This window comes from Microcaecilia unicolor, unplaced genomic scaffold, assembly GCF_901765095.1.
Source record: "Microcaecilia unicolor unplaced genomic scaffold, aMicUni1.1, whole genome shotgun sequence".
Classification (NCBI taxonomy): Eukaryota; Metazoa; Chordata; class Amphibia; order Gymnophiona; family Siphonopidae; genus Microcaecilia; species Microcaecilia unicolor.
The window spans coordinates 27,073-52,435 of NW_021963743.1; the positions used below are offsets into that span (position 1 = coordinate 27,073).

General features: G+C 42.3%; 1 protein-coding gene across 1 annotated transcript in view; it reads right to left on the reverse strand.

Annotated features, from left to right (window-relative positions):
- The window catches only part of LOC115459609 (CMP-N-acetylneuraminate-beta-galactosamide-alpha-2,3-sialyltransferase 1-like), a gene marked incomplete at its 3' end in the record, with an annotated part of 38,367 nt that extends 13,321 nt beyond the window's left edge, over positions 1–25,046 (reverse strand). The window contains exons 1-4 of the mRNA XM_030189419.1: positions 24,965–25,046; positions 23,822–24,581; positions 6,748–6,941; positions 2,137–2,316 (exon numbers count right to left, since the gene is read on the reverse strand). Coding sequence (XP_030045279.1) covers positions 2,137–2,316; positions 6,748–6,941; positions 23,822–24,139 — 692 coding nt within the window. The remainder of the gene's footprint in view (positions 1–2,136; positions 2,317–6,747; positions 6,942–23,821; positions 24,582–24,964) is intronic.
- Between the last annotated feature and the right edge of the window lie 317 nt (positions 25,047–25,363).

The window sequence follows — 25,363 nt, forward strand, 5'->3', positions numbered from 1 at the left end:
TTTGCAAGGCTGCGACGTGGTCATCTGTCCACACATTCACATCTCATTACTGCCTGCAGCAGGATACCCGACGCGACAGTCGGTTCGGGCAGTCAGTGCTTCAGAATCTGTTCGGGGTTTAGAATCCAACTCCACCCCCCCTAGGCCCATTTTTATTCTGTTCCAGGCTACACTCTCAGTTAGTTGGATAAGTTGTTAGGTCAATCTCAGTTATGTCCTCGCCGTTGCGAGGCCCAATTGACCATATTTGTTGTTTTGAGTGAGCCTGGGGGCTAAGGATACCCCATCAGTGAGAACAAGCAGCCTGCTTGTCCTCGGAGAAAGCGAATGCTACATACCTGTAGAAGGTATTCTCCGAGGACGGCAGGCTGATTGTTCTCACAAACCTGCCCGCCTCCCCTTTGGAGTTGTGTCTTCCCTTGTCTTTAAATTGCTACATATGGGACTGACGAACACGAGCCGGTTCGGGCGGGAAGACGGCCGCGCATGCGCGGTGCGCATCTGCGCGCGAGGACTAGCAAAGGCCTTTGCTAGTGAAGTTTCCGATTGGAGGGGGCTGCCGTGGACGTCACCCATCAGTGAGAACAAGCAGCCTGCTGTCCTCGGAGAATACCTTCTATAGGTATGTAGCATTCGCTTTACACTACAAGAAATTCTACTCCTTTCCTAGCAAAATACCATTAAATGAGCACAAGAACAGGAAAGGCCAGGAGATAGGCAAGGCAGGCTGCTGAACAAAGGATTCCCAAGGACACCGGTTGGGCAAGGAAGTTCCACTACATTTCATGTAGATGCCTTGAGATTTCCACAGACATCTAATTGAGTTGTTCTTGAGCATAACACATTCATATGCTATTTCTATCTGGATTTCTTTAAGATGCACTCAAAGACTCCAAATTGTTTACAACACAAATCAAGTCACAATGGGGAAAATATAAGTGACCAATACAAAATACACAGTATCACGTTAAAATTAAGATTTACAAAATATAAATTTCCCCAAGTCTGGAGTTACCCGACCACAGGGTTGGGTGACAACTTTTCAACACAAAAGGTGTGAATAACTCAGAAGAATCTGTCAGCAAGTAGTAAATTCCACATTTACTTCCCTGCTTACTAAGCTGTGCTGGGAGGGACACTGGCAGGTCAGGCGCGAGTGTTCTAGAATACTACTACTACTACAAATCACTTCTATAGCGCTACCAGTCCTACGCAGCACTTTACAATTGAACATGAAGAAGACAGTCCCTGCTCAAAAGAGCTTACAATCTAAATCAGGACAAAGATATATAGTGTGGATCCACGCCCAACTTGAACACTGAGATTTACACCTGGACCCTGGCACTACGCGCTATTCTCTAAAGTGCGCCCATCCTGGACATATGTCATAAAGGAAGAACTGAAGCACCAGCATATGCCTTTAATGACATATGTCTAGCTACTGTGACCTGGCTGAGATAAATCTTGCCGACTGGACCCTGACGCAGGTTCTACGAAATGCTGGCCACCGTTGGCCCAGTTGCAAGTCTACATCATTGTTAGACCCCATTGAAGTTGTGCTTAAGTGTTTTTTTTGATGTTATATTATACATGTTTTTGAACACTTTTACTATTGTATTTTGGCACTTCATTGGGTGTGTTGGAAGTTTTTTTTTTGCCTATGATGAAGTTAGGATCATTTAGATCCACTTCACTCTATATGACCATTGAAGGTTAGAGCGACTGAGGCTTTTTCCTTCCTTTTCCTGTATGCACTTCTGTATGGGCTCATAACTTTTTTTCTGTGGATTATTATCTCTGTGTTGCTTAAGCATTTGATTTTCCACAACCCCTCAACCCCTAATATATACATACATACATATACATACTTAATAAAAAAGATTGAACATGAAAACACATTCATATAAAGAATTTCACAACCTGAAAAAAAAAAGAGAATCCATTATGCTTTACTCCACTGCTGATAGACACAAACAAAAAAAAATAATTTTAAACAAAACTTTGCACCACCTTAGAAGTTAGATGGCCAGAGAGAACAATAAACTCATTCTTTCATTGAACATGCCAGCATCCAACTGCGGTCGAGAAATCCTGCTCTCACTCTTGTACAAGTACTGACAGCTCTATTTTACTTACAAATTAATTGCACCAGTAGTAAGGGCGCTGACTACCCACTGTAGGTCCAGCGTTTTGAAGGGGATGAGTATCATGCTGGCATTCTGTGCCATTTTGGTGTAACTTTCTGGGTACATGAAGTGATGAGTCGTTCTGCTACCAACATCAGTCTCAAACTTAGCTGTTGGGGCTTGATTCATCCTGGGAGAGAAAAAAAAAAGCGTCAGGAAGCAAATTATTGAATGGAATTATCAGTTGATAAGTAAGGAAACCTGCAACATGCACACTGGTTATTATGAAGCGGAGGTGGGGGGGTGGGGCATGAAGGGATGTCTGCTTTTGAAAGGTTGAGAGACTATCCTTAATTTCTCCAATTAACGTAACATAAGCACACAACTATGGAACGCATTACCAAAAGCTGTGAAAAAAACGTATAACCACCTAAAACTTCTGGAAATCAATAAAACAAACAAACAAAAAAAAAACCAAAAACTTACCTGTTCAAAAAGGCATACCCTACCGATCCAACTTAAATGCCTGAACCCTGCAACACTACGAAACCAAAACACGTAATGGACATAACGTAACTCTTCCTCTATACAATTCCCTAATATGTCTTGTTCCTCATGAACCTCTCGTTCTACCACATCACTGTGTAACTGTTTATACCGGAATTGGCGAACGCCTTGGTACTACAGTGGGGGAAATAAGTATTTGATCCCTTGCTGATTTTGTAAGTTTGCCCACTGACAAAGACATGAGCAGCCCATAATTGAAGGGTAGGTTATTGGTAACAGTGAGAGATAGCACATCACAAATTAAATCCGGAAAATCACATTGTGGAAAGTATATGAATTTATTTGCATTCTGCAGAGGGAAATAAGTATTTAATCCCTCTGGCAAACAAGACCTAATACTTGGTGGCAAAACCCTTGTTGGCAAGCACAGCGGTCAGACGTCTTCTGTAGTTGATGATGAGGTTTGCACACATGTCAGGAGGAATTTTGGTCCACTCCTCTTTGCAGATCATCTCTAAATCATTAAGAGTTCTGGGCTGTCGCTTGGCAACTCGCAGCTTCAGCTCCCTCCATAAGTTTTCAATGGGATTAAGGTCTGGTGACTGGCTAGGCCACTCCATGACCCTAATGTGCTTCTTCCTGAGCCACTCCTTTGTTGCCTTGGCTGTATGTTTTGGGTCATTGTCGTGCTGGAAGACCCAGCCACGACCCATTTTTAAGGCCCTGGCGGAGGGAAGGAGGTTGTCACTCAGAATTGTACGGTACATGGCCCCATCCATTCTCCCATTGATGCGGTGAAGTAGTCCTGTGCCCTTAGCAGAGAAACACCCCCAAAACATAACATTTCCACCTCCATGCTTGACAGTGGGGACGGTGTTCTTTGGGTCATAGGCAGCATTTCTCTTCCTCCAAACACGGCGAGTTGAGTTCATGCCAAAGAGCTCAATTTTTGTCTCATCTGACCACAGCACCTTCTCCCAATCACTCTCGGCATCATCCAGGTGTTCACTGGCAAACTTCAGACGGGCCGTCACATGTGCCTTCCGGAGCAGGGGGACCTTGCGGGCACTGCAGGATTGCAATCCGTTATGTCGTAATGTGTTACCAATGGTTTTCGTGGTGACAGTGGTCCCAGCTGCCTTGAGATCATTGACAAGTTCCCCCCTTGTAGTTGTAGGCTGATTTCTAACCTTCCTCATGATCAAGGATACCCCACGAGGTGAGATTTTGCGTGGAGCCCCAGATCTTTGTCGATTGACAGTCATTTTGTACTTCTTCCATTTTCTTACTATGGCACCAACAGTTGTCTCCTTCTCGCCCAGCGTCTTACTGATGGTTTTGTAGCCCATTCCAGCCTTGTGCAGGTGTATGATCTTGTCCCTGACATCCTTAGACAGCTCCTTGCTCTTGGCCATTTTGTAGAGGTTAGAGTCTGACTGATTCACTGAGTCTGTGGACAGGTGTCTTTCATACAGGTGACCATTGCCGACAGCTGTCTGTCATGCAGGTAACGAGTTGATTTGGAGCATCTACCTGGTCTGTAGGGGCCAGATCTCTTACTGGTTGGTGGGGGATCAAATACTTATTTCCCTCTGCAGAATGCAAATAAATTCATATACTTTCCACAATGTGATTTTCCGGATTTAATTTGTGATGTGCTATCTCTCACTGTTACCAATAACCTACCCTTCAATTATGGGCTGCTCATGTCTTTGTCAGTGGGCAAACTTACAAAATCAGCAAGGGATCAAATACTTATTTCCCCCACTGTATGTAAGCCACATTGAGCCTGCAAATAGGTGGGGAAATGTGGGATACAAATGTAAAACAAACAAATAAATAAATAAACAGCTGATATTAAACACTGTGCCATTCCCCAGTGTCCCACTGTCTCCTAAATCCAGTACCTTAGGATCTGTCTCTTCATCCCCTCTCCCTCACACCCAAATATGGGTTCTTCCTGCCCACCCTCTGGCCAGCAGTGCTTCATACCATGTCAGCCTCCTCTGCTACCAGCTTCAGGCTGTTTTGCGATCTGGTGGCATCATGCCATTCATACCATAAAAATGTCATAATATGAAGTGTTGCTCTCCTCCTGTAGGCCAGTAGGGGGTGATAAAGGCCAGGACAATGGGCACTGAAAAGTGGAATTATAACCCTGCTATAATAAATGCATCCTCTGACCTTCAAGTGCACAGGTACACAAATTCAACCAATGTTAAGTTTCACCACAGATGCCATTTTATTTTAGAAATGCATTATGCTAGTATATTAAGGTGCTCATTTTCAAAGTGCATAAACTTTCAAAGTTACATAGGAGCTCATTTTGAAAGAGAAAACATTCGAAAAGTGGTATAAATCAGTATTTGGATGTTTTTTTCCTCACAAACGTCCAAATCAGTATTTTTGAAACCTGTTTTTCAGCCTTTTTCTATACTGTTTGTCTGCAGTGCGTCCAAATCTCAAGGGAGCGGGGATTTGGGCATTCCTAAGACTTAGATGTTTTTCAGCCATAATGGAACAAAAACAAAAAACTAAAACTAAGATGCTTTGAGCTAGACCTGTTTTTATAACAAGGCACAAAAAGGTGCCCTAAATGACCACTGGAGGGAATCAGGGATGACCCTCCAGTGGTCAATGACCCCTTCCCACCCTCCAAAAATGTGAATAAAAATATGACTTACCAGCCTCTATGACAGCCTTAGATGTTATTGCCAGGTCTATTAGAGCAGAAAGCAGGTCCCTGGAGTAGTGTAGTGGTCAGTGCAGTGCAATATAGAATGGGGACTTGGGTCCCTATCTCCCTCTACCTCACACTTGTGGTGGAAACTGTGACCCCTCCCAAAGTCACCAAAACCCTACTGTACCCACACATAGGTGCCCTCTTTACCCATAAGGGCTATTGTAGTGGTGTACAGTGGGGGGGCAGTAGACTTTGGGTGGTTTTTGGAGGGCTCAGAGGACAATATAAGGGAGCAAAGGCGAGATGTGTACCTGGAAGCATTTTTCTGAAGTGAAAAGAAGTGCCCCCTAAGGTGCCCCACTGCTCTCCAGGGATGTCTGGGGGACCTGTCTGCTAAAAATGCTGGCTCCTCCTACATCCCAATGGCTCAATTTTCTACATTTTGCACTAATTCGTTTTTTTTTTTCCGAAAATGGACCAAAAAACAAAATGACCAAAGTATAAAAGTTTGAAACAGTATTTTCGGAAAAAAAAAAAAAAAAAAAAAAAAACATTTTTCTTTTTCAAAAGTGACTTTCTTTCCTGTTCGGGTTTTGGACGTTTTGCACAAAACGTCCAAAGTCTGACAGACGTCATATCGAAAATGCTCCTCATAATAACCTGTGTAGCTTTTGTAAGTATGTGCTTTGAAAAATGAGCCCCCATACTTCCCAGGGTCTGATTTAATTGTGGGTCTTTCGCCCCAATACCTCAATCTGCAACGAGTCACCATGGCATCTTCATGCCACCAAATTACTACTAGAAACTATTCCAATGCCCATCTAGTCTTCCTTTCAATCACTACCAGTTACTGTCCAGCTGAAAATGAACTGAATTTTGCCATTTCATGTACACTGTATACAATCAATGAGCGCTTTGGAATCAAATCAAAAAGGACTCATGAATTATGTCCTATTTGGAGTGGGGGAGAGGTAGTGTAGTCTGAGCTGTAGACATATGATTTTAGGAGCAGTCAATCCACTATTCTGTCCATGACATGACCTGCTCAACTAAATATTCAAATCCAGGGGCGTGTGCTGCTGTACCGGGGGGGGGGGGGGGGGGGGGGGGGGGGGGGGGGAGAGAGATCCGTGTTAAAATCAAATACCATAATAGAATTACGGCTTTGACTTATTCAAGTAGAGGTGCTTTAGGGAAGTAGTCTCAGATTATGTCTTTTTGTTTCTCCTACAAATAGGTTATTATACTAAGATCTTAATCCAAAGTAGTTTTGCCAACACAGCTCTAGAAACAATCAAGTCATTGTGAAAATCCCAGGGAAAAAAAAAAAAAGCTTATGTTAGCATTTTTAAATACATTAAGCAGCTAAAACGGAGCCGCAACCAATGCATCAAATTACTACCCAGCCTTTCAGTCACATCTTGTTCTCACCTCATAATAAAATTATGACCATCTATTATTGAGCCGTAGTTTGAATTCTTCAGATTCCCGGAGTTCCCCACTACTGCACACCTTCGGCATTGTAATGCATTTGGGGTCAGAAAGTCACTTTCACCCGGAATGAACTCAAAGAGCTCTTCAAGACTTTCATTGATATTTTTAGGGTTTCTTTCCTGTTGCAGCTTCTATTGATAGAGAAAATACAGAACACAGATAAAGTTTTACATTTGCCAAGAACATACACTAATGTTACTAATGTCCCTGCTGTTATCAAGCAACTTTACAAGGTAGATGGTCATGGGAGGAGGGGGAAGTGATGCAGGGGCCACAAGACCCAGAATTCATGTTTTAGACAGATATTACATTGGCAACTAGTCTTCATAATCATGGTGAAATGGGTAAGTCAAGATGTTTTACAGAATCTACAGTCTACTCACACTGATTTGATGAATTTTTAAACAAATCTCTGCATTAGCTTGACATTTCAGGTACTCAAGGAGATGGGCGTTTTCTATCACACAGAAACAGGAAGATAGCATATTCTTTTGAATGGCAGGAAGTAATCTATTCTACCTGGGATTCAGTAGCCATTAGAAAAGCTGTTCTGGGCTAGGAAGCCCAAGTTGAACTCTGCTTGCAGTCTAGTTAGACAGAAAGAACTAAATTGATCTCATTTTCCTGTCTGCTTCACACTAGAGAGATTGTGGTACCAAATTATTCCTGTTATAATAGCGCCATGAAATCTACTATAACTCATTTAGCTCCAGAAGTTCAACTTTACTCCTATTTAAAGGGATAATCTTTGGTGGTTGATATTTGTCATCATTTCTATTTAGAAACAGCAATGACACTTGCCAGTCTGAAATAGTATTGGGGTATTTGGCTCTCTCACTCTGAGCAGAGCTCTCTTACTTTGGTCAGAACCGAAAGGTGTTGGCAATAATAGCCTTTGGCCCAAATTGATATTCTACTGTTTCACTACCATCGCCTAACATTGACTTAAGCCATAAAAACGTGAACTCTAGCAAATCATTTCTCGTTTTCTCAGGCACCCACTTCAGACTCTGGGCAAAGGCTTACCACACTTACATTCAAAGAAACGATAGTTGGAAAGTCATGCTAAAATCCCAAAGTTATTCAATATCTAAAAGCTGGTGAGGAATAATGCCACTTCACAGAAGCCTTTATGTGCAAAGTCCTGCACCTTTTGACGTCTCAGAGGACACTCTCCCAAATCCCAGATGACATGAATGATGTCCGTTGAATTCCAAGTTTTTGCTTCACACCGAGGGAACTGCTGGGGTAAAACTGTTATGTTCTGGAAAAGGGCACCCCCCCCCCCAACACATTATTTATCTCTCAAGTTCATGACTTAAAAGGTGTTGATGTAGTAAAATACTAAAGTCTATGCTAAAGATTCAGCACAGTTTTGTTTAACTACTTATGTTAACCCTGCACTGTGTTCCAGCTTTGACTTTCAGAAATCAGTTGAAGGCTCGTTCCTCCCCCCCCCCCCCCCCCCAACCACCATCACCAACAGGCCTTTCAATAATATGCAAATTTATTGGTGGCTATGTTTGACTTTCATCCTTTGTGGGTCTAAATTTATAGTCAATGTACTTTGCAATTCAATATGTTGATTACTTCAGACAAATCTTTCTATTTGTTCCTTTGATGTAATTGAGTTTTTCTTACCCTTTCCTATTGTATTCTCAAATGTAAGCCACATTGAACCCGAGCTTACTTGGGATAATGTAATGTGGAAAATAAATGTCAAAATAAATAAATACTATGCAGGCAGCTCTAGCTGTAGATTATTGGTGGGGTATAAGCTTATTTACTGTCTGCTATATGATGATGATTTTATATTTTTGATTATGTTATGAAATGTAGATGGGCATGATATAAGATTATGTAAAATAAATAAACTTGAGTCTTGCTAAGTCTAAGTGGAACTGACATTTCAGCCATTAGGCTGTGGCTTTCTTCAGGGTATGCCGCGAGGTCTGCAAGTTCTCTTTATACAGTGGCTGAAACATTGGCTCCACTTACTCGGACATGACAAGACCAGGACAACTGGAACAATCACGATGCCAGCTACAGAAGCCTAAGACCTAAATTTGGTGTAAATTTCCAGGACACAAGTGGCCATACTGGGTCAGACCAATGGTACATGTAGCGCAGTATCCTGTTTTCCAAACAGTGGCCAAGCCAGGTCACAAGTACCTGGCAGAAACCCAAATTGTGGCAACACTCCATACTACAAATCCCAGGGCAAGCAGTTGTTTCCCATATCTGTCTCAATAGCAGACTATGGACATTTCCTCCAGGAATTTGTCCAAACCTTTTTTTAAACCCAGCTACTCTAACTGCTTACCACCTTCTCCGGCAAAGAGTTCCAGAGCTTAACTATTCATCGAGTGAAAAAATATTTCCTCCTATTTGTTTTAAAAGTATTTCCATGTAACTTCCTCGAGTGTCCCCTGGTCTTTGTACTTTTGGAACGAGTGAAGCGTTGTTCTGCCACCAACATCAGTCTCAAACTTTATTACCAACATAATAAGCTAATGACATGCAAAGTGGTGGGTTTTTTTTTTTAATTTCTTATATACAGCCTGTAACCTAGCTATTAATTCACATTTATAACTCTCAAAGTAAAAAAAGACAAAACAAAAAACACAAACCCCTAAACCACCCATAAAATCAGGGGGCTAATTATTCAGTGAGGTTTATGTAGGTTGAAGAGGCTCCTGCCCACTTAAAAAAACAGGGTCCCAGCTGCCCATTTTCAGTGGCATTTAACAGGGCAGTGCAAACTGAACAGCAGCTCCAACTACCACGGCACTAGTGCCGGGGTGGGCTGTAGGCAGAGTTGGTGTTTATATAGGCATCAGGCCGTATTTAGTGCTGGTGCTGACATAGCTAAGTGGGCAGACAGGACATTCAAAATGCAATCCTATTTGAGTGGTGGAACTGAATATCAGCCAGCACCCACATAGCTTCCGGATTGGTTGCTGACCCCTAGATATTCAATGCTGGCGCTTAATTCTGCCCTCAGCACCTTTAAAACCACTGACCGCTGCAGCTGAATATTGGCAGTCAGATTACAGCTGAGGTGGGGGAGGCGGGGTGACACTATGCTCTGCAGCTCTCTGGCCCAGGACTACTGCAATGCACTGTACGCTGGCTGCAAAGAACAAAATATTTAAAAACTCCAAACAGATCAGAACACCGCCACCAGACTCATGTTTGGAAAATCCAAATACGAAAGTGCAAAACCCTTAAGAGAGAAACTTCATTGGCTCCCACCCAAGGAACGCATTGCGTTCAAAATCTGCATGATTGTACACAAAATCATTCACGCAGATGCCTCAATCTACATGCTAAACCTTGTGGACCTGCCTCCCAGGAACGCCATAAGATCATCCCGCAAATTTCTCAACCTGCACTTCCCCAGCTGTAAAGGACTAAAATACTAGCTGATACATGCCACCACCTTCTCTTACATGAGTACGCAGCTGTGGAATGCATTGCCTACACCCCTGAAAGCAATTGACGAAATAACTAGCTTCCGCAAATCTTTGAAGACTCATCTTTTCAACAAGGCCTACTAAGAGAACCCACAGCCTCACAACATTACCTCACCAATATTCCCAATTATTACAACATTACCTCACCAATATTCCCAATTATTAAAGTCCACCTTCCATACCATCTGAATAACACCTTCCTTCTTTCTTCCTTTACTTAATCTCTGTACAATACTAAGTGTTTTTGTTATCATGAAATGACTATACCATAACAAACTATGTAAGCCACATTGAGCCTGCAAATAGGTGGGAAAATGTGGGATACAAATGCAGTAAATAATAAATAATAATAATGTTGGTTCTAGCCAAGGAGGTTTTATGACAGGAGATGAAGTGAGTCTATCTAACCCCAAACATTCAAAGACGCTATTGAAAACAATAGCAAACGTGAGGTTTATGACTGCCTATGTATGTGTGTGGGGGCTTTTTTGTTGTTGCTTTTCTTTAAATTTGACACTTCGTTTTCATTCATTTGAAAGGTTCCCATATGTAACCCGAGGGTTCTTTCTTTTTACCTCGGGGGTGAGGGGGGTGGGGGCAGGGAAACCGGGTGCACCAGAGTGGCAGACTTTTTGGACTCGCAGAATTTCCCACAACTCAGCCCCAAGGCTCAGCTACAATCAGGGCATGATGTCTCTTAAACCTGCCCCCTACAAAAATCGAGCCTACAGTGGCTCCAAAAACAAGTCTGCTGCTCTGGAGTGCCCACACCAGGAAAGCAGCTCAGGTCCCAGGCTTCCCCCTCCACCTCACCAAGGTAAAAAAAAACAAAACCTCAAATTACATAGAGGAAGCTTTGAAATAAATAAAAACACTGTCAAATTTTAAAAATATATAAATGAAACCACAGGCAAGTCATAAACCTCAGAAGTTTGCTATTGTTTTCAACAGCATCTGTGAATGTTCGGGGGTCACACAATACGGCATCTGGGTGGGGGAAACGGCTTCAACTTTTTGACATCATGCCATCTCCTGTCATAAAACCTTCTTGGTTCTAGCACTCCCATGCCTATGAACCCTGTGAAGCAGGTCAGCCTGAAACCAAAACCACCCAGGCTTGGATATTTTTTTTCTTGGAAAAAACAACTCATATTCCCAGTCAGTATAATTTAACAAAACAAAAACAAAACACTGCAGTGCTCGTAACTGGGCATAAATTATAGCAATTTAATTATGTAGACTGGGACTCAAAATAGAGCACACTGACTCCCTGAAACTATACTGTTATGGTGTTAAAATGTGAATAAATTCTGTATCTACAGAAGCCTCCGGCCTCTCCATTATGGATGCAGAGCAGAACTGGGACATATTTCCCATAGCACTTAACATTTCCCATAACAAGAAACTTCAGAAAGGAACATGAGCAACAATATCTGGAAATACTGAGAAATTGGAAAGAGAAAGCAAATATACAAAATGGAAGAAAAAACAGCTAATAGGGTGAAAATGAAGAGCACAACTTTTTAGAGAGAGGAACAAGTGCAGAAGTGGCACTTTGAGACTAGGACATTAGTAGCGGTTGAGGAGGAAGAGGCAGAATTGCTTAATAAATATTTGTGTTCTGGGTTAAGATGATTAACTGGGAATCGAGCCACAGAAAACAAATTTAGTCATGGAACCAAGATCAACCTCAATTTTTCAAAAGACACTTTAGCTAGTGTAGAAACTTTAGGAGTTCTGCAGTTGGGATGCCTGAAATAATCCTTAAGGCCCTACTGAAAGCATTCTAATACTGCTACTTTTCATATCACGGCACTAAAACTTACCTAAAACCATCAAATGTACAGATGATTATTTGTTATTCCAAAGTCTACTGAAAACTCACTTCTTCAGTCTAGCCTTTAAGGAAATAAGCACTCTTCTCAAATAAACTCATGGCATTCATTATTACCTCATCCTACCTCCCACTATTCCTGTCTATCCCAGCTAAACCAGCTGTTATTTAAATGATTGTGTGCGTTTTTTTTACTTATGTATGTTTTGTTGTTACCTGCTTAGGTTAAAGCGGTGTATAAATATTTCCAAATAGCTTAATTTTACACATAACATGGCAGGAATAAACCTCGCCCTTATACTAGGGTATGTTTGAGAAGATCAGTCTCTGATTTGCTCCTAATTCTTGTCTCGACACCTGCATTGTGCTAAAGAGAGCTGCTTCTCGGAAGTCGTGAGACAGGGCTAGACAAATCAGTTTGCCTACCACTACAGTTGCTCTGAAATTCCTGTACCACACTGCTCAAGCTTGAGCCCATTAGTGCTGTGTAAAGAGCAGGAGGCCATTGGGATAGCAAAAAAGAACATTTGCCAAAAGGGAGAAAGGAAAGGGGTGGAGGGAAGTAGGGCTAGACAGAAAAAAGTAGGTAAAGGAAGAAAGCAGGTAGGGGGAAAGATTAGAAAGAGAAAAAGATAAAAGGAAAAACAAAAAATTGCACAAGGCAGATGAAAGAAAAAAGGGAAATAAGCCTGCCTTTCCTGTAATCTGCCCACTGGGGTTGGGGTTTAGTAAGGCTGAGATTACTGGAAAGGTCAGAAGAGTTGAGAGGAAATGGTCTTGAAAGAGTGGCATTGAGAAGGGAAAGGTGGAGGATGAGGAAGGGGGAAACAGAGTGGGCAGGGTGGGAGGGGTAAGAAAAAGGAGAATGAAGGATGGGGAGAGAGGATGAACGAAGCAGCTGAGAGGGCAGGATGGCGAGGTTGATGGAGACTCTGAACCAAAGGGAAAATTCATCACTGCTCGCTATTGGGGGTGTTAACAGGTTACTGATGGCAACATCTTGAGGAGGGGCATTGCTGATTTCCATCAGTGATCTGCAGTGGTATATTAGGAGCCTGTTTTACTGAACCTTAGGGGAAAATCCACTGCTTATTTCTAGGATAAGCAGCATAAAATGTATTGAAATGTTTTGGGATCTTGCCAGGTACTTGTGACCTGAATAGGCCACTGTTAGAAACAGGATGCTGGGCTTGATGGACCTTCGGTCTGTCTTAGTACGGCAACACTTATGTACCTTTTGTAATCCTAGCCCTTACCTTTTCCTCAATATTTCAATTATCTAGCTTAAATCATGAAGGAATATGTCTAGTGTTAGTGCACGCTAAAAACACTAGCACGCCTACAGCACAGCTTAGTGAACAAGGCCCTAAGTATTTAATTACATCTGCTCCTAACTCAAGATTTACTGGTCTAACATTATATGATGTATTTTACTTTCTGTTACTATATTTTGAACATGCTCATGTTTTTCTAATTGCTACGTAAACCATATTGAACCTGAGTTCTACTCAGGCTAATGCAGGATATAAATGTCATAAATAAGTAAATTGTAGAGAAATCCATTATTGAAGCAATAGGAGTTTGACATCACTGGTCACTTGGTCAAATGTTAAGAGTTTAGTGAAAGATCCAGCCAACCTTGAAATAGGAGGAGGATCCCAGGGGCAGATATTCAAAGAGATTTAAACCAGCCAGAAACGGCTCACTTTTCAGGGCTAATAGGACATATTCAGTGGCACTTAACTGGATAGTGTCGCTGAAATTGTCCGGTTAGTGCCAAACTCAAAACCAGCTATTTTGAGGGAGTTCCGGGGTCAGAGTCAGCACTTGGTCAGTTAACTGCAGATATTCAGCACTTAATTAGCCATGGTAACTGCATAAATTAGGACCACATAGAAAGTTAGTCCAATCTTTATAAGACTCACCGTAGCCAGTTAAGTGATGAATTTTACACTTAACTGGCTATTTTATTTATTTATATTTTGCTCACACCTTTTTCAGTAGTAGCTCAAGGTGAGTTACATTCAGGTACACTGGATATTTCTCTGTCACAGGAGGGCTCACAATCTAACTTTGTACCTGAGGAAATGGAGGGTTAAGTGACTTGCCCAAGATCACAAGGCGCAGCAGCGGGATATGAACCAGCCACCTCTGGATTGCAAGTCCGGTGGTCTACCACTAGGCCACTCCTCCACTCCACTCTTATGTTGTCACTGGCTCTATATACCTGCAAATTCAACGACGGAGCCCAGCACTGAATGTCTGGGGATAACACCGGCGGCAGTCAGCAAAATGCTGATTGCCACCGACTATCGAGCCCTTACTTTCTAGTATTTCAAACAGGATGGGGGGGGGGGGGGGGGGGGGGAGGGGAGAGGAACAGGGGACTCCAAATCCCTTGTGTAAGATTCAAACCTTCCTTCTGGCCTACACCCTTAATATAAAGGAAGGGCCTCCCTGCTTTTAGGTGCTAGACGATCAAGCTCCATTAGTCATAGTGGATAGAGGAACTCAAATCTGAATAAAGAGATCTAGGAGCATCTACAGCAATTAGGATTCCTTAAACCCTCTGCTGTATTAGAGTCAGTGGAAATGGGGAGCTCACTGGAGACAGAGAGAAGTGGGCTTATTATGCAATTACAGGTGAGCCTTCAGAGCTTTTCTAAATCTAACGTTACAGTTCTACACCACTGTCTAAAGGCAGAAGATTCTAGAACCATTTACAGCAGCCATTCATTTGGAAGAACAAATTCTTCATGACAATACAATAATTAAATACTTATACTATGTCATTGTTCAGAACCTGTTGAATGAGGACTTGCAGCACAAGAGGACCAAGACATGTCTAGGAACTTACATAAAATCAGTGTTTTAAGAAACTTTTCTGGAGGAGAACCTTAATGGTTAGTGTAGTGGCCTGAACCAGGGGAACTGGTTTCATTCTCATTGCAGCTAATTCTGCACCTGACTCTGGCTCCTCAGACCACGAAGGCCTGCCAGAACTCTCCGAATCCTCACAGCCCGACCACGGTGGGGGGGGGGGGGGGGGGGGGGAGGAGGTGCACCACAATCTGAAGGGGAATTAGCCCTTCTACGCTTTTCTTTATGCCAATTATCAGGGAAAATAGCCTCAGCGGGCAGTCCCAGGCCAGAATCCACTGGGGGGAGCAATAGAAGGGGCCTCAGACAACCCTTGAGGGAGAGCTCTTTTCAGCATGTATGCTTTATGCAATAACACAAAATCAGGGGAGAAAAACTCGCCCTGGGCACCCAGATCCCGTCCGGGGCTAGCCGCTCCCTGAATAGCCTCAATTCGAGGTCCCCCCCCCCCCGGGCTTAGGGCTCTCTGTCTCTACGGAGGCCGCGCCATGCGGAGAATTCAAAATGGCGTCCGCTGCCAGCTCTGAGCGGGAAGAATCATCGCTCGCCATGCTTGGGCCGGCTCTTACACCTGTACAGCATGATTTACAGAGCCCCGCTGCTGATTTGCGCTTGCCACACCGGGAACAGCGCTTTACATTCTCTGCAGCCATCGCCGAAAACGTTGGGAAAATTCAAAATGGCGGTTTCGCGCCAAAAACGCCCCAATCGCGGGCCCACCCCGGAGGAGTTAGAAAACACTCTTAACTCACCGGACCAAGTATCACAGCTCCGGTCCCATAGAAGAATCAAAGGAAAACTTCTGTTCCATTTTTTTTTTTTTTAACGCTGTGAGGAAAGCAGAGGTAATAAGAACTCCGGAGGCTCAGATGAGTGGGAAAGGCAAACCAATGTGCCTGCATCCACTGAGTGGGAAAGGACAGGGAAAAGCAAGCTAATATGTCCACATCCACAGGGGCATGGGTAAGGCAGGGAAAGGGCTAACCTATGTGCCTTCAAAGTGAAGCTGCTATAGCCTCTAACACCCCGGCTAACAACTGGCAAGCCAGGAGCCACCCCCAGGCAAATTTCTGATGGAGCTCGAAAAAGCTGCAGCCACCCTGCTTGGGGAGATAGAGAATACTGAAGAAGCAGTGGAGCTGGCTGGCCATAAGGCACTGTGAAAAGTTGAGTGCTCTCTATCTCCCCCTGCTGGTTGATGGACACAACCCATACGTAATGGCTTAATCTGCTTGATGACAAGGAATCAGTGTTTTAAGAAACTTTTCTGGAGGAGAACCCTAATGGTTAGTGTAGTGGCCTGAACCAGGGGAACTGGTTTCATTCTCATTGCAGCTCCTTGCGATTCCGATACAAAACAAGTACCTGCATATAATATGTAAACCGCTATGACTAACCCCAGAAAGGCGGTGTATCAAGTTCCATCCCCTTTTGAAATGACGTTTTCAGGTTCTTTGAAAAAACATGTGTCTCCAATTTAACCTCCCAAGGCAGGACATTCCAACTTTGACCAAGCTGATAGGGACGTGTATATAAACATTTAAAAAGCACAATATATTTATTCATATAGCTGGGGGCAAGACCAAGGAAAAATTATGCCTTACCTGATTTTCTTCAGTCAGCGTCACTATTCTAAAACCAGGTGTTATACCTTCCCACCAGCAGATACAGGTAGAGAACTGAACTCGACCTGTAACATCATCAGTAATAATCTGTGGTGCTCTATGGAACAATCCATAGATTGCATCTGCCCACGCAGGTGATGGTCCCTTTGTAACGCACCCATGCCCCACCAACCACTAACTCCCGAATGACTGCTATGCCAAAGTCCAAACAGACCCTGGCCAGAACATCCAACTAGTAAGGCTTCCGAGAGCCATGAAGGAGCACAAATAGGTGATCAAAGACAAAAAAAAAAAACCGACTAAATTTGCCTCCTCCAGATACTGGAGAAGCGCCCTCTGGATATCCAGTCTGCGGAGCCTTTGGCCCACAGGAGAAGAACCTCCCGACCCAAAGGAGAACAAACGTCTCCTGATTCACATGGAAGGGAGAAACCACCTTTGGCAGAAAGGATGGGACCATATGCAAGTCCACTGAATCCGCCGCAAAGGACAGATACGGATCCCTTAACGGTAGTGCCTGAATTACTCATTGCTTTCTTGACAATTGCCCTGGTTCCCTCTTTTCTTCTATTCCACCTGAGGTAATTCAGTACATAATGCTTAGACTTAATGAGTTGTTAAAGTCAGGTACTCTTCCGTTAGACACGTTGTTCTTGCCCCTTTGTTGAAGGGATCAAGGTTGGATACATCAGTGGAGGCAAATTATCACCCAGTAGCAAGAATCCCTCGTTCCAAGATGGTTGAAACTTATGTCAGTAGGCAATTTTCTTGTTATTTGGACAGATTTTCTATCTTACATTGGTCATAATTTGGTTTTAGAAATGCACAAAATACTGAGACTTTTGCTTAACTACATATGTTAAATAAGCTTGCTTGTCTTAAGTACATATGTTAAATAATATTTATGCCTATGTGATCTGGTAATATTGCTTCAGTTTGATATATTGGCCACGTTTGACACAGTCGATGAATTGTTGCTGGAACAATTTAGTCAGATAGGAATTGCTGGAACTGTGTTTAAATCCAGAGGTGGCCGGTTCAAATCCCACTGCTGCTCCTTGTGATCTTGGGCAAGTCACTTAACCCTCCATTGCCTCAGTTACAAACTTAGATTGTGAGCCCTCCTGGGACACAGAAATATCCAGTGTACATGAATGTAACTCACCTTGAGCTACTACTGAAAAAAAGGTGTGAGCAAAATCTAAATAAATAGTTCAGGGAATTCCTATCTAATCGGAGTTACTCTGTAAAACAAAATAAACAACTCTCCAGGTATTGGTTTCCAGGTTGCAGGGTCACTCAAGGCTCCCCGCTTTCTCCAATTTTGTTTAATTTTATGTCATCTCTTGGTAACATATAGTTGGGGTTAGGTGAATATATTATGCTGATGATATTTTATTACTACTACCAGTGCCACCTTTATATCAAGATTTGATTACTTTGTAACAACTGGGATGAATGCAATCCAGAATTGGGCCTTGATGAATAGTCTGTTCAGCTCTCAAAAAAACAAGATTTTGTGGTTTAGGAATCAAGGTGTTGATACCCCCTCTTTGCTAACACTGTTTAACAACAAAGTTTTTGTGGTAGAATCTGAAGCTAGAGTATTAAGGGTGTTTCTTAATTCCTCTTTAACTTATGCGTCACATATTAATTATGTAAAAAATGTTTAAAAATGAGGCAGTTACGATTAGTTAGACCACTTTTTGGCAAGCAAGCTTTTGCATTGCTAGTACAGATACAGATAGTACACCCCTGTGGGCCAACACTTTACAAGACCAGAACACTGTACCAGTGATTTCATAGCAAGAATCCTGAAAGGTAACTTTAAAACAATACAGGAATGTAAGACCTTTGAAGTCAGAATGATTGAATATTTTGTCACCCAACAGACAGGACTTAACAAGGATCTGGGTTTTCTAGCCCATTATAAACCATAAAGTTGTATTTCTCTGTTTATCACCCTCCTCTCATCCTGTTAGACTATCAATGAAATGCTTTAATGTCCCCTTGCATACCTCCTACCCACCCCCACCCTGCTAGACTGTCAATGAAATGCTTGGATGTTTCACTTATATATACTATCAGCTACCACATTTGCTTTATTTCCGATCTGACGAAGAAGGGCAACCTTCTAAAGCTAATCAAGAAATGTATTATGTCCAATAAAAAAAAGGTATCATCTTATTTTCTTTTCCATGTTTTATTTTGTTTGATTTCTATTGATAACCTTAGTACAGATACTAATTCTGCCACACTTAGATAATTACAATGTTTTATTTTCTGGTATAATGAAAAATCAGGGGGAACTACAATACAGAATACAGCAACAAGATTGATTTTTAAATTGAACATATATAGTAGTGTCTCCTCATGTCTTACAAATTGCATTGACTTCCTATAGCTGAGAGAATCAAGTTTAAAGTTACTTGCTTGGGTTTTTTTCATATTTTATATGGTTTTACATTGGAATTGTTGATCAATATTGCATCATTATTTATAAGTTGTTAGGTCGTTCTGTTCATTAATGTTAACAGTTGGTTTTATGTCCACCTGTTTAAGAAGGTTCAGTTTCAGAGAATATTAAATTCTACATTGGCTCAGGAGTTTCTTTATGAAATTCACTACCCCTTTTTATTAGATTAGATAATAACTATCTTAGTTTTAGGAAGAAGGTAAAAACCTAAACATAAAGGAATCCTGTTCAGAAGGAATGGATCCTAAGGAGCTTAGCCGAGAATGGGTGGCAGAGCTGGTGGCGGGAGGCGGGGATGGTGCTGGGCAGACTTATACGGTCTATGCCAGAGCCGGTGGTGGGAGGTGGGACTGGTGGTTGGGAAGTGGGGATGGTGCTGGGCAGACTTATACGGTCTGTGCCAGAGCCGGTGGTGGGAGGCGGGGCTGGTGGTTGGGAGGCAGGGATAGTGCTGGGCAGACTTACACGGTCTGTGCCCTGAAAAGGACAGGTACAAATCAAGGTAAGGTATACACAAAAAGTAGCACATATGAGTTTATCTTGTTGGGCAGACTGGATGGACCATGCAGGTCTTTCTGCCATCATCTACTATGTTACTATGTTCTATTTCCAAAGAGCAATATGCGATTGTTTTTAACTGTTATCGATTGTTTTATGAATTGCTGTACGATTATGTATAGTGTACACCGCACTGAGCCTTGGAAAGGGGATATTGACGGTATGTAGGATTGTTTTGATTCAATGAAGCTACATAGGACCAGAGAGAGAACCTATGATTTGTGCCTTATCTTCAACTACTGGCAGATTTTTATTTATTTATTGCATTTGTATCCCACATTCCCCCACCTATTTGCAGGCTCAATGTGGCTTACATAGATGGGTATAAACCCGTTAGTCTGGACTGAAGTTTCAGAGGGTGGCTATGAAAATGGTCCATGGTTCTTGCAAAGCATATGCAAACAAGACACCGGAAAAGGAAAGGGGATGGGATTTGACATACCGCCTTTGTTACAAACAAAGCGTTTACATATTATATGTAGGTACTTATTTTGTACCTGGGGCAATGGAGGGTCAGGTAACTTGACAAGAGTCATAAGGAGCTGCGGTGGGAATCCCGTTTTCCTGGTCCTCAGATTGCTGCACTAACCATTAGGCCACTCTTCCAGTTCAAAAGGCAGAATAGGGAAGATTACTACTACTACTATTTAGCATTTCTATAGCGCTACAAGGCACTGTAGAAGATATAGGGAAGATATGATAAGGACATATAAATACATTCATTCTTGCATATGCTCAAAAAACTCCAAGACAAATGCACAAGAGGTAGAGGGTGCAGTTTATAGGAGGAGGAGGAGGGTAATGGGTCAGGAGTTATCTAAGGAAATGTTCCTTTACAAGGATGCTGGATGCTTGAACAGTTTCCCACATGGAGGCGGTAGAGATGACAACTATGTCTGAATTCAAGAAAGCTCAGGACAAATACAGAACCCCAGAGTGAGGAAGGGATTGTACAGCCCAGCAGTTGGGTTGCATGGGCGAACCAATAGGCCAAATGGTCATTATCTAGTGATAGGTTCCATTTTTCCCCCCACTTAGTTTAACACAAACAAAACACCTCGTTTTTAGCACTTTGGAGGAGTGGTTAGCACAGTGGTCTGAGAACCTGGGTTCAATTCCTTGTGACTCTGAGCAAAGTCACACCCTCCGTTGCCCCAGGTACAAAGTAAGTACCTGTATATAAGATGTAAACTGCTTTGATTGTAGCCATAGAAATGCAGTATATCAAAGTCTCATCCCCTTTCCCTGTCCTTACTTTCCACGTTTCACCCAAAAGGCTTTCAGATATTTGAACCTTCCTCCTTCTGAGAAGCCTCAGACTTTTTGAAATGCTAAACCACTCGAACTTAACACCTCTTTAAAAAAAAAAAAGGTTACATCTCTCATATTTCCACCCCTTGATATCAAATAAATCGGCTTTCACAATGCTGCCGTTCTACTTAAAGGAATACAAGAGACCCTCTCCTTCCAAGTACTGGATTAATTACCGAAACTGAGCATTAATGTTCATTGTTCTTTGTCCCCTTGCTCTTATTATTTTGAACCTCCCACTTGTGTATTTCTCCAAGTACCTCATTCATTTGGCAAGAAAAGTGGAGAGCAAATGGAAGCTGTGTTACGATGTAACCCCCACCAAGGCAGAAGATGAACTGTTCACAAAGAAGACCGCTAACTGCACCTCAGATAAACGCAGGTCACTATTATTTGAAAGCCTGCTGTCCCCTTTAGGCCAGTAGTTCCCAAAACTGAACTATCCAATGATGTTGAACCTGACAGATTATTTTTGTGAAAGTGGAGCATTTTAGAGTTGGATTGTATTCTTATTGTTGAATTTTTTTTTTTAAATTGTACAAAGAATTGGGTTTGTGTGTAAATATTTGTTTTAGCCTAAGTAGGTAAGTAAATAAATAGGGAGTCACAAATGGTTCTGGTGGAATTTAAGTCAAACCAACAGCTGCATGGTTAACTAAGAAGTTAACAGGTCTCCAGAGCATTTAATCAGTAGCACTCTGGGGCTACCAGTAGGACACTTCACATTTGATATCTCCCTGGCAGAAAAGCGTGGACTGAGCGGCACACTTACCACTCTCATAAAAGCATAAGCATTGCCATATTGGGACAGACCGAAGATCCATCAAGCCCAGCATCCTCTTTCCAGTAGTGGCCAATCCAGGTTACAAGTACCTGGCAAGATCCCAAAGGAGTAAAACAGATTTTATTCTGCTTACCCTACAAATAAGCAGTGGATTTTCCCCAGTCCACCTTAATAATGGCTAATGGACTTGACTTTTCTGAAATTAGCCAAAAACTTTTTTAAACCCTGCTAACTGCTTTTACCAAATGCTCTGCTTACAACCTATGCTTCTCTAACCTTCTCTCATAATTCCAGGCAGGTACAGTACAGAGCCCTCAAGAAGCCCCTTTTGTCAGCTGCAGACTACATTGGGTAGAGTTGTGGAGGGTGTGGGGGGAGGGGGGGGGGGAAAGAGACTGGCAGAGATCAGCAGAGGCAAGGAAGGTTAAGAAAGTAATATGCAGGAGGAAGGGTATACCAGAGATAAGCACTTAAACTTGCTTCCAGTTATTATGCAATACTAAAAAAAAAAAAAAAAAAATGGTTACAGCAGCAGTTTTTGGAGTTTTTGGTGAGGGGGTGGTTCAGCTCTACCTCCCCCCACCTAATTGAAAACATCTATGCTTTTTCCTGACCTATTGGTTATTGAAAGCGGATTCTGTTTTGGTAGTCATCTGGGGGAATGGGACTTTAAATAAGCATAACAATTTTAGCACTTAAGCTAAACTAAAGACGATGATCCTATTTTGCCACAGGGCCTCTGTGCTTGTCAGATACAGGGTCCCTATCAGTTCCTTCTCTTAAAAGGGCTCATTCAAAAGTACAATCATGCATTTTCAACTGCAGGTTATAGAATTTATGGACTCAAATCCCTGAGGATGCCAATTTGTTGTTTCAAAAGCAAGTCTAGGTTTTCTTGTTTTCATTTTAAATTCCTGCTTTGTGATCTGCTCTGAACATGGTTTCAGAATGGTAAAAAGTCTTCAGGGCGATGTACATAAGTAATGCCACACTGGGAAAAGACCAAGGGTCCATCAAGCCCAGCATCCTGTCACCTAAAAAAACAAAACTGGGTTGGGAAGCATTGCTCTATACAAGACCTCCATCCTTCAAAGAAAGGAAACCCCACACCCTCCTACTTGGACCAGTTCTGAAACCAGGCAGTGTAGATTCTTGGGTACAGAGAAATATCTACAGCATCAGGAGTTAAATCTGAATAAAATTATGGTACTGCATTAGCATTGGTACAGTCAAAGATATTTTAAAAAGTCTGTAGCATTCTTTGGAGAACAAAAAAAAAAAAATTGTTCTTTCCTTAGGAATACAATCTCCGCTTGAAAAAAGTAAGCTAGTTAAAATAAAAAAGAATAACCCAAACCAAGACAGATAAAATTCACAGCATACAAACTGCAATTTAAAATTACATTGGCTCCAAAAAGAATTAGGGGCCCTTTTACTAAGCTGCAGTAAGTGCTAACGTGCGCTTAACGCAGCTTAAAAGGGTATACTGTGGGACATACTCAAATGTCCTGCTTTAAGTTCCACATTGGCGCATTAAAATAATATTTTTGTTAGAGGGGCGTGTCTGGGGCAGAATGGAAATTCCTGCACTAATTGGTGCATCCACATTACTGTGAGCAAGATCATGTGAACCCTTACTGCCTACAAAATAGGTGTTGATAAGTGCTCACATGGTAATTTAACAGCTGCACATTAATGGTGACATTAGCAAATGGCCACTAATTTAAAAAAAAAATGGAAAAATCGGCCATTTTACTGCTGCAGTAAAAAAAAAATGGCCTTAGCGTGTGGGAAAAACCTGCGTAAAGGTGTAAGGCCACTTTTACCACAGCTTAGTAAAAGGACCCCTTAGCTAGCAAGAGGCCCATGAACAAGAAATCCTGTAATCCCTCCCTTGAAGAAAGTCAAGTCATTGAACCGGTCTTTTAACTGGGCACAAGCTTATGACAGTTCATCAGTGTCTTCTTCCAAATGAAACAAAATTAAAATCCTTTGCAGAACCTTAACAGCAGAAAACCAACACAAAACAGGTCAAGATATACAGGCAGCAGAATGTTAACTACTTACCGCCCACCACTTGTAGATATCTGTAGAAATCCGATGACTAGATCTGGTCAGCAAAGGTGACACCGACTGATTGAATCTCTCATCAAACCACAAGGAAATGCCCGGATCCGAGATGCACCTGTTGCAGCTGCACGGTCGCCAGGTGGATTTGATCCACCTCTTGATCTGCTCCGAGATCCGGCCAAAATATTTTTCGGGGTGCCAGGTGATACCCCCCACGTGCTGAGTGTAGTTCAGCACAAAGGACATCACAGTGAAGGCAAACAAGGACAGCGCCAGGGTGAACACCTTCCGATTCCTGTTGCGCAGAGCAACCATTTCATCCACGTTAAATCTTCAGCTTTCTCCCTTAGGCCCCAGAAGTATTTCAGATTTCGAGCGGGATTAAGATGAGATGGTGACAAGGTTATTTGGTGCTGCTGTGTAGTCAGAAGTTAGAGTATATTTTCTTGCAAATGGTACTTGTTCTGTTAATACTACGCCCTAAAAGCTGCGTAGAGGAGCAGCATCTGTTTGATATCTAGATTAAAGGTTTCCAGGATCACTTTCATTGGTGTGTTTTTTTTTTTTTAAACAGCTACTAATTTCTCCCAGCTTTAAATCAGCACTGCCAGGGACTTCCTGTCCCCATCTAGAAACTGGAAATTACCAGCAGAATCAGTGCCACCTTGACCCACAAAAGAAAAAAGGCTGGAAAGATTTTAGTTTCTTTTCTGCAGAAGATAGCTTCAATATTCAGGCATCAGGATGCTCCAGTCACCTATACACAAAGACAAAAGAAATTAAGCCGCAGTTAGACTCTGCAACAAGAAACCATCATTTCCAGGCTGAGGGCTGCAAAAAGGTTGGTTTTACTTGGGGCATGGCTTGGCAGCCAGCTTTTCCTCAGCAAGATGAAACAGGTTAATACTGTCACAGACAATGGTGCTTAACTTTATGAAAAACTTTTCTCCGCCTCCCTAGGCCTGTCTGGCACTTGCAGAAGAAAAAGATCCCCAAGTGCTTTTAATTTGAGTTTGCAGCCGCACAGCTTTGACTTGGTTCATTTCCCAAGGCTGACCTTGCTGTTTACCTGCCAGGGTATTTCTAATTAGCAACAGCTGAACGGCAAACAGAGTAATGAGAGAAAAGAAAGAACCGGACCTGCAGATGCATCCCCACCATGCACACACAAACCAGGAGTAATAAAAACAATTTTCAAGATGTGTAGGCCCCTCAGCATTTGGCACCTGCTCTGCAGTGTATGTTTTTCAAGTACATCCCACCTTGTACATGCTCATTACACATCACTATAAGTGCCTGGAATTGCTGCAGCTTTATTAAAAGTACAGCAATGTATTGTGAGGAGGCTACTTCACCCCCGCAGGGATAGGTTGCTTTCAGCAGCTGTTATCTCACAGCAGCAGAAGGCAAGAGACATCACACACACTCAAGGCAGAATTGGCACAGGCACCACTGGGACATTCACCTTCAAATGATACAAGTTTCCGAGCTAGGCACATAACATCTGCATGGAAACCATAAAGATCTGGCTTAAATTTG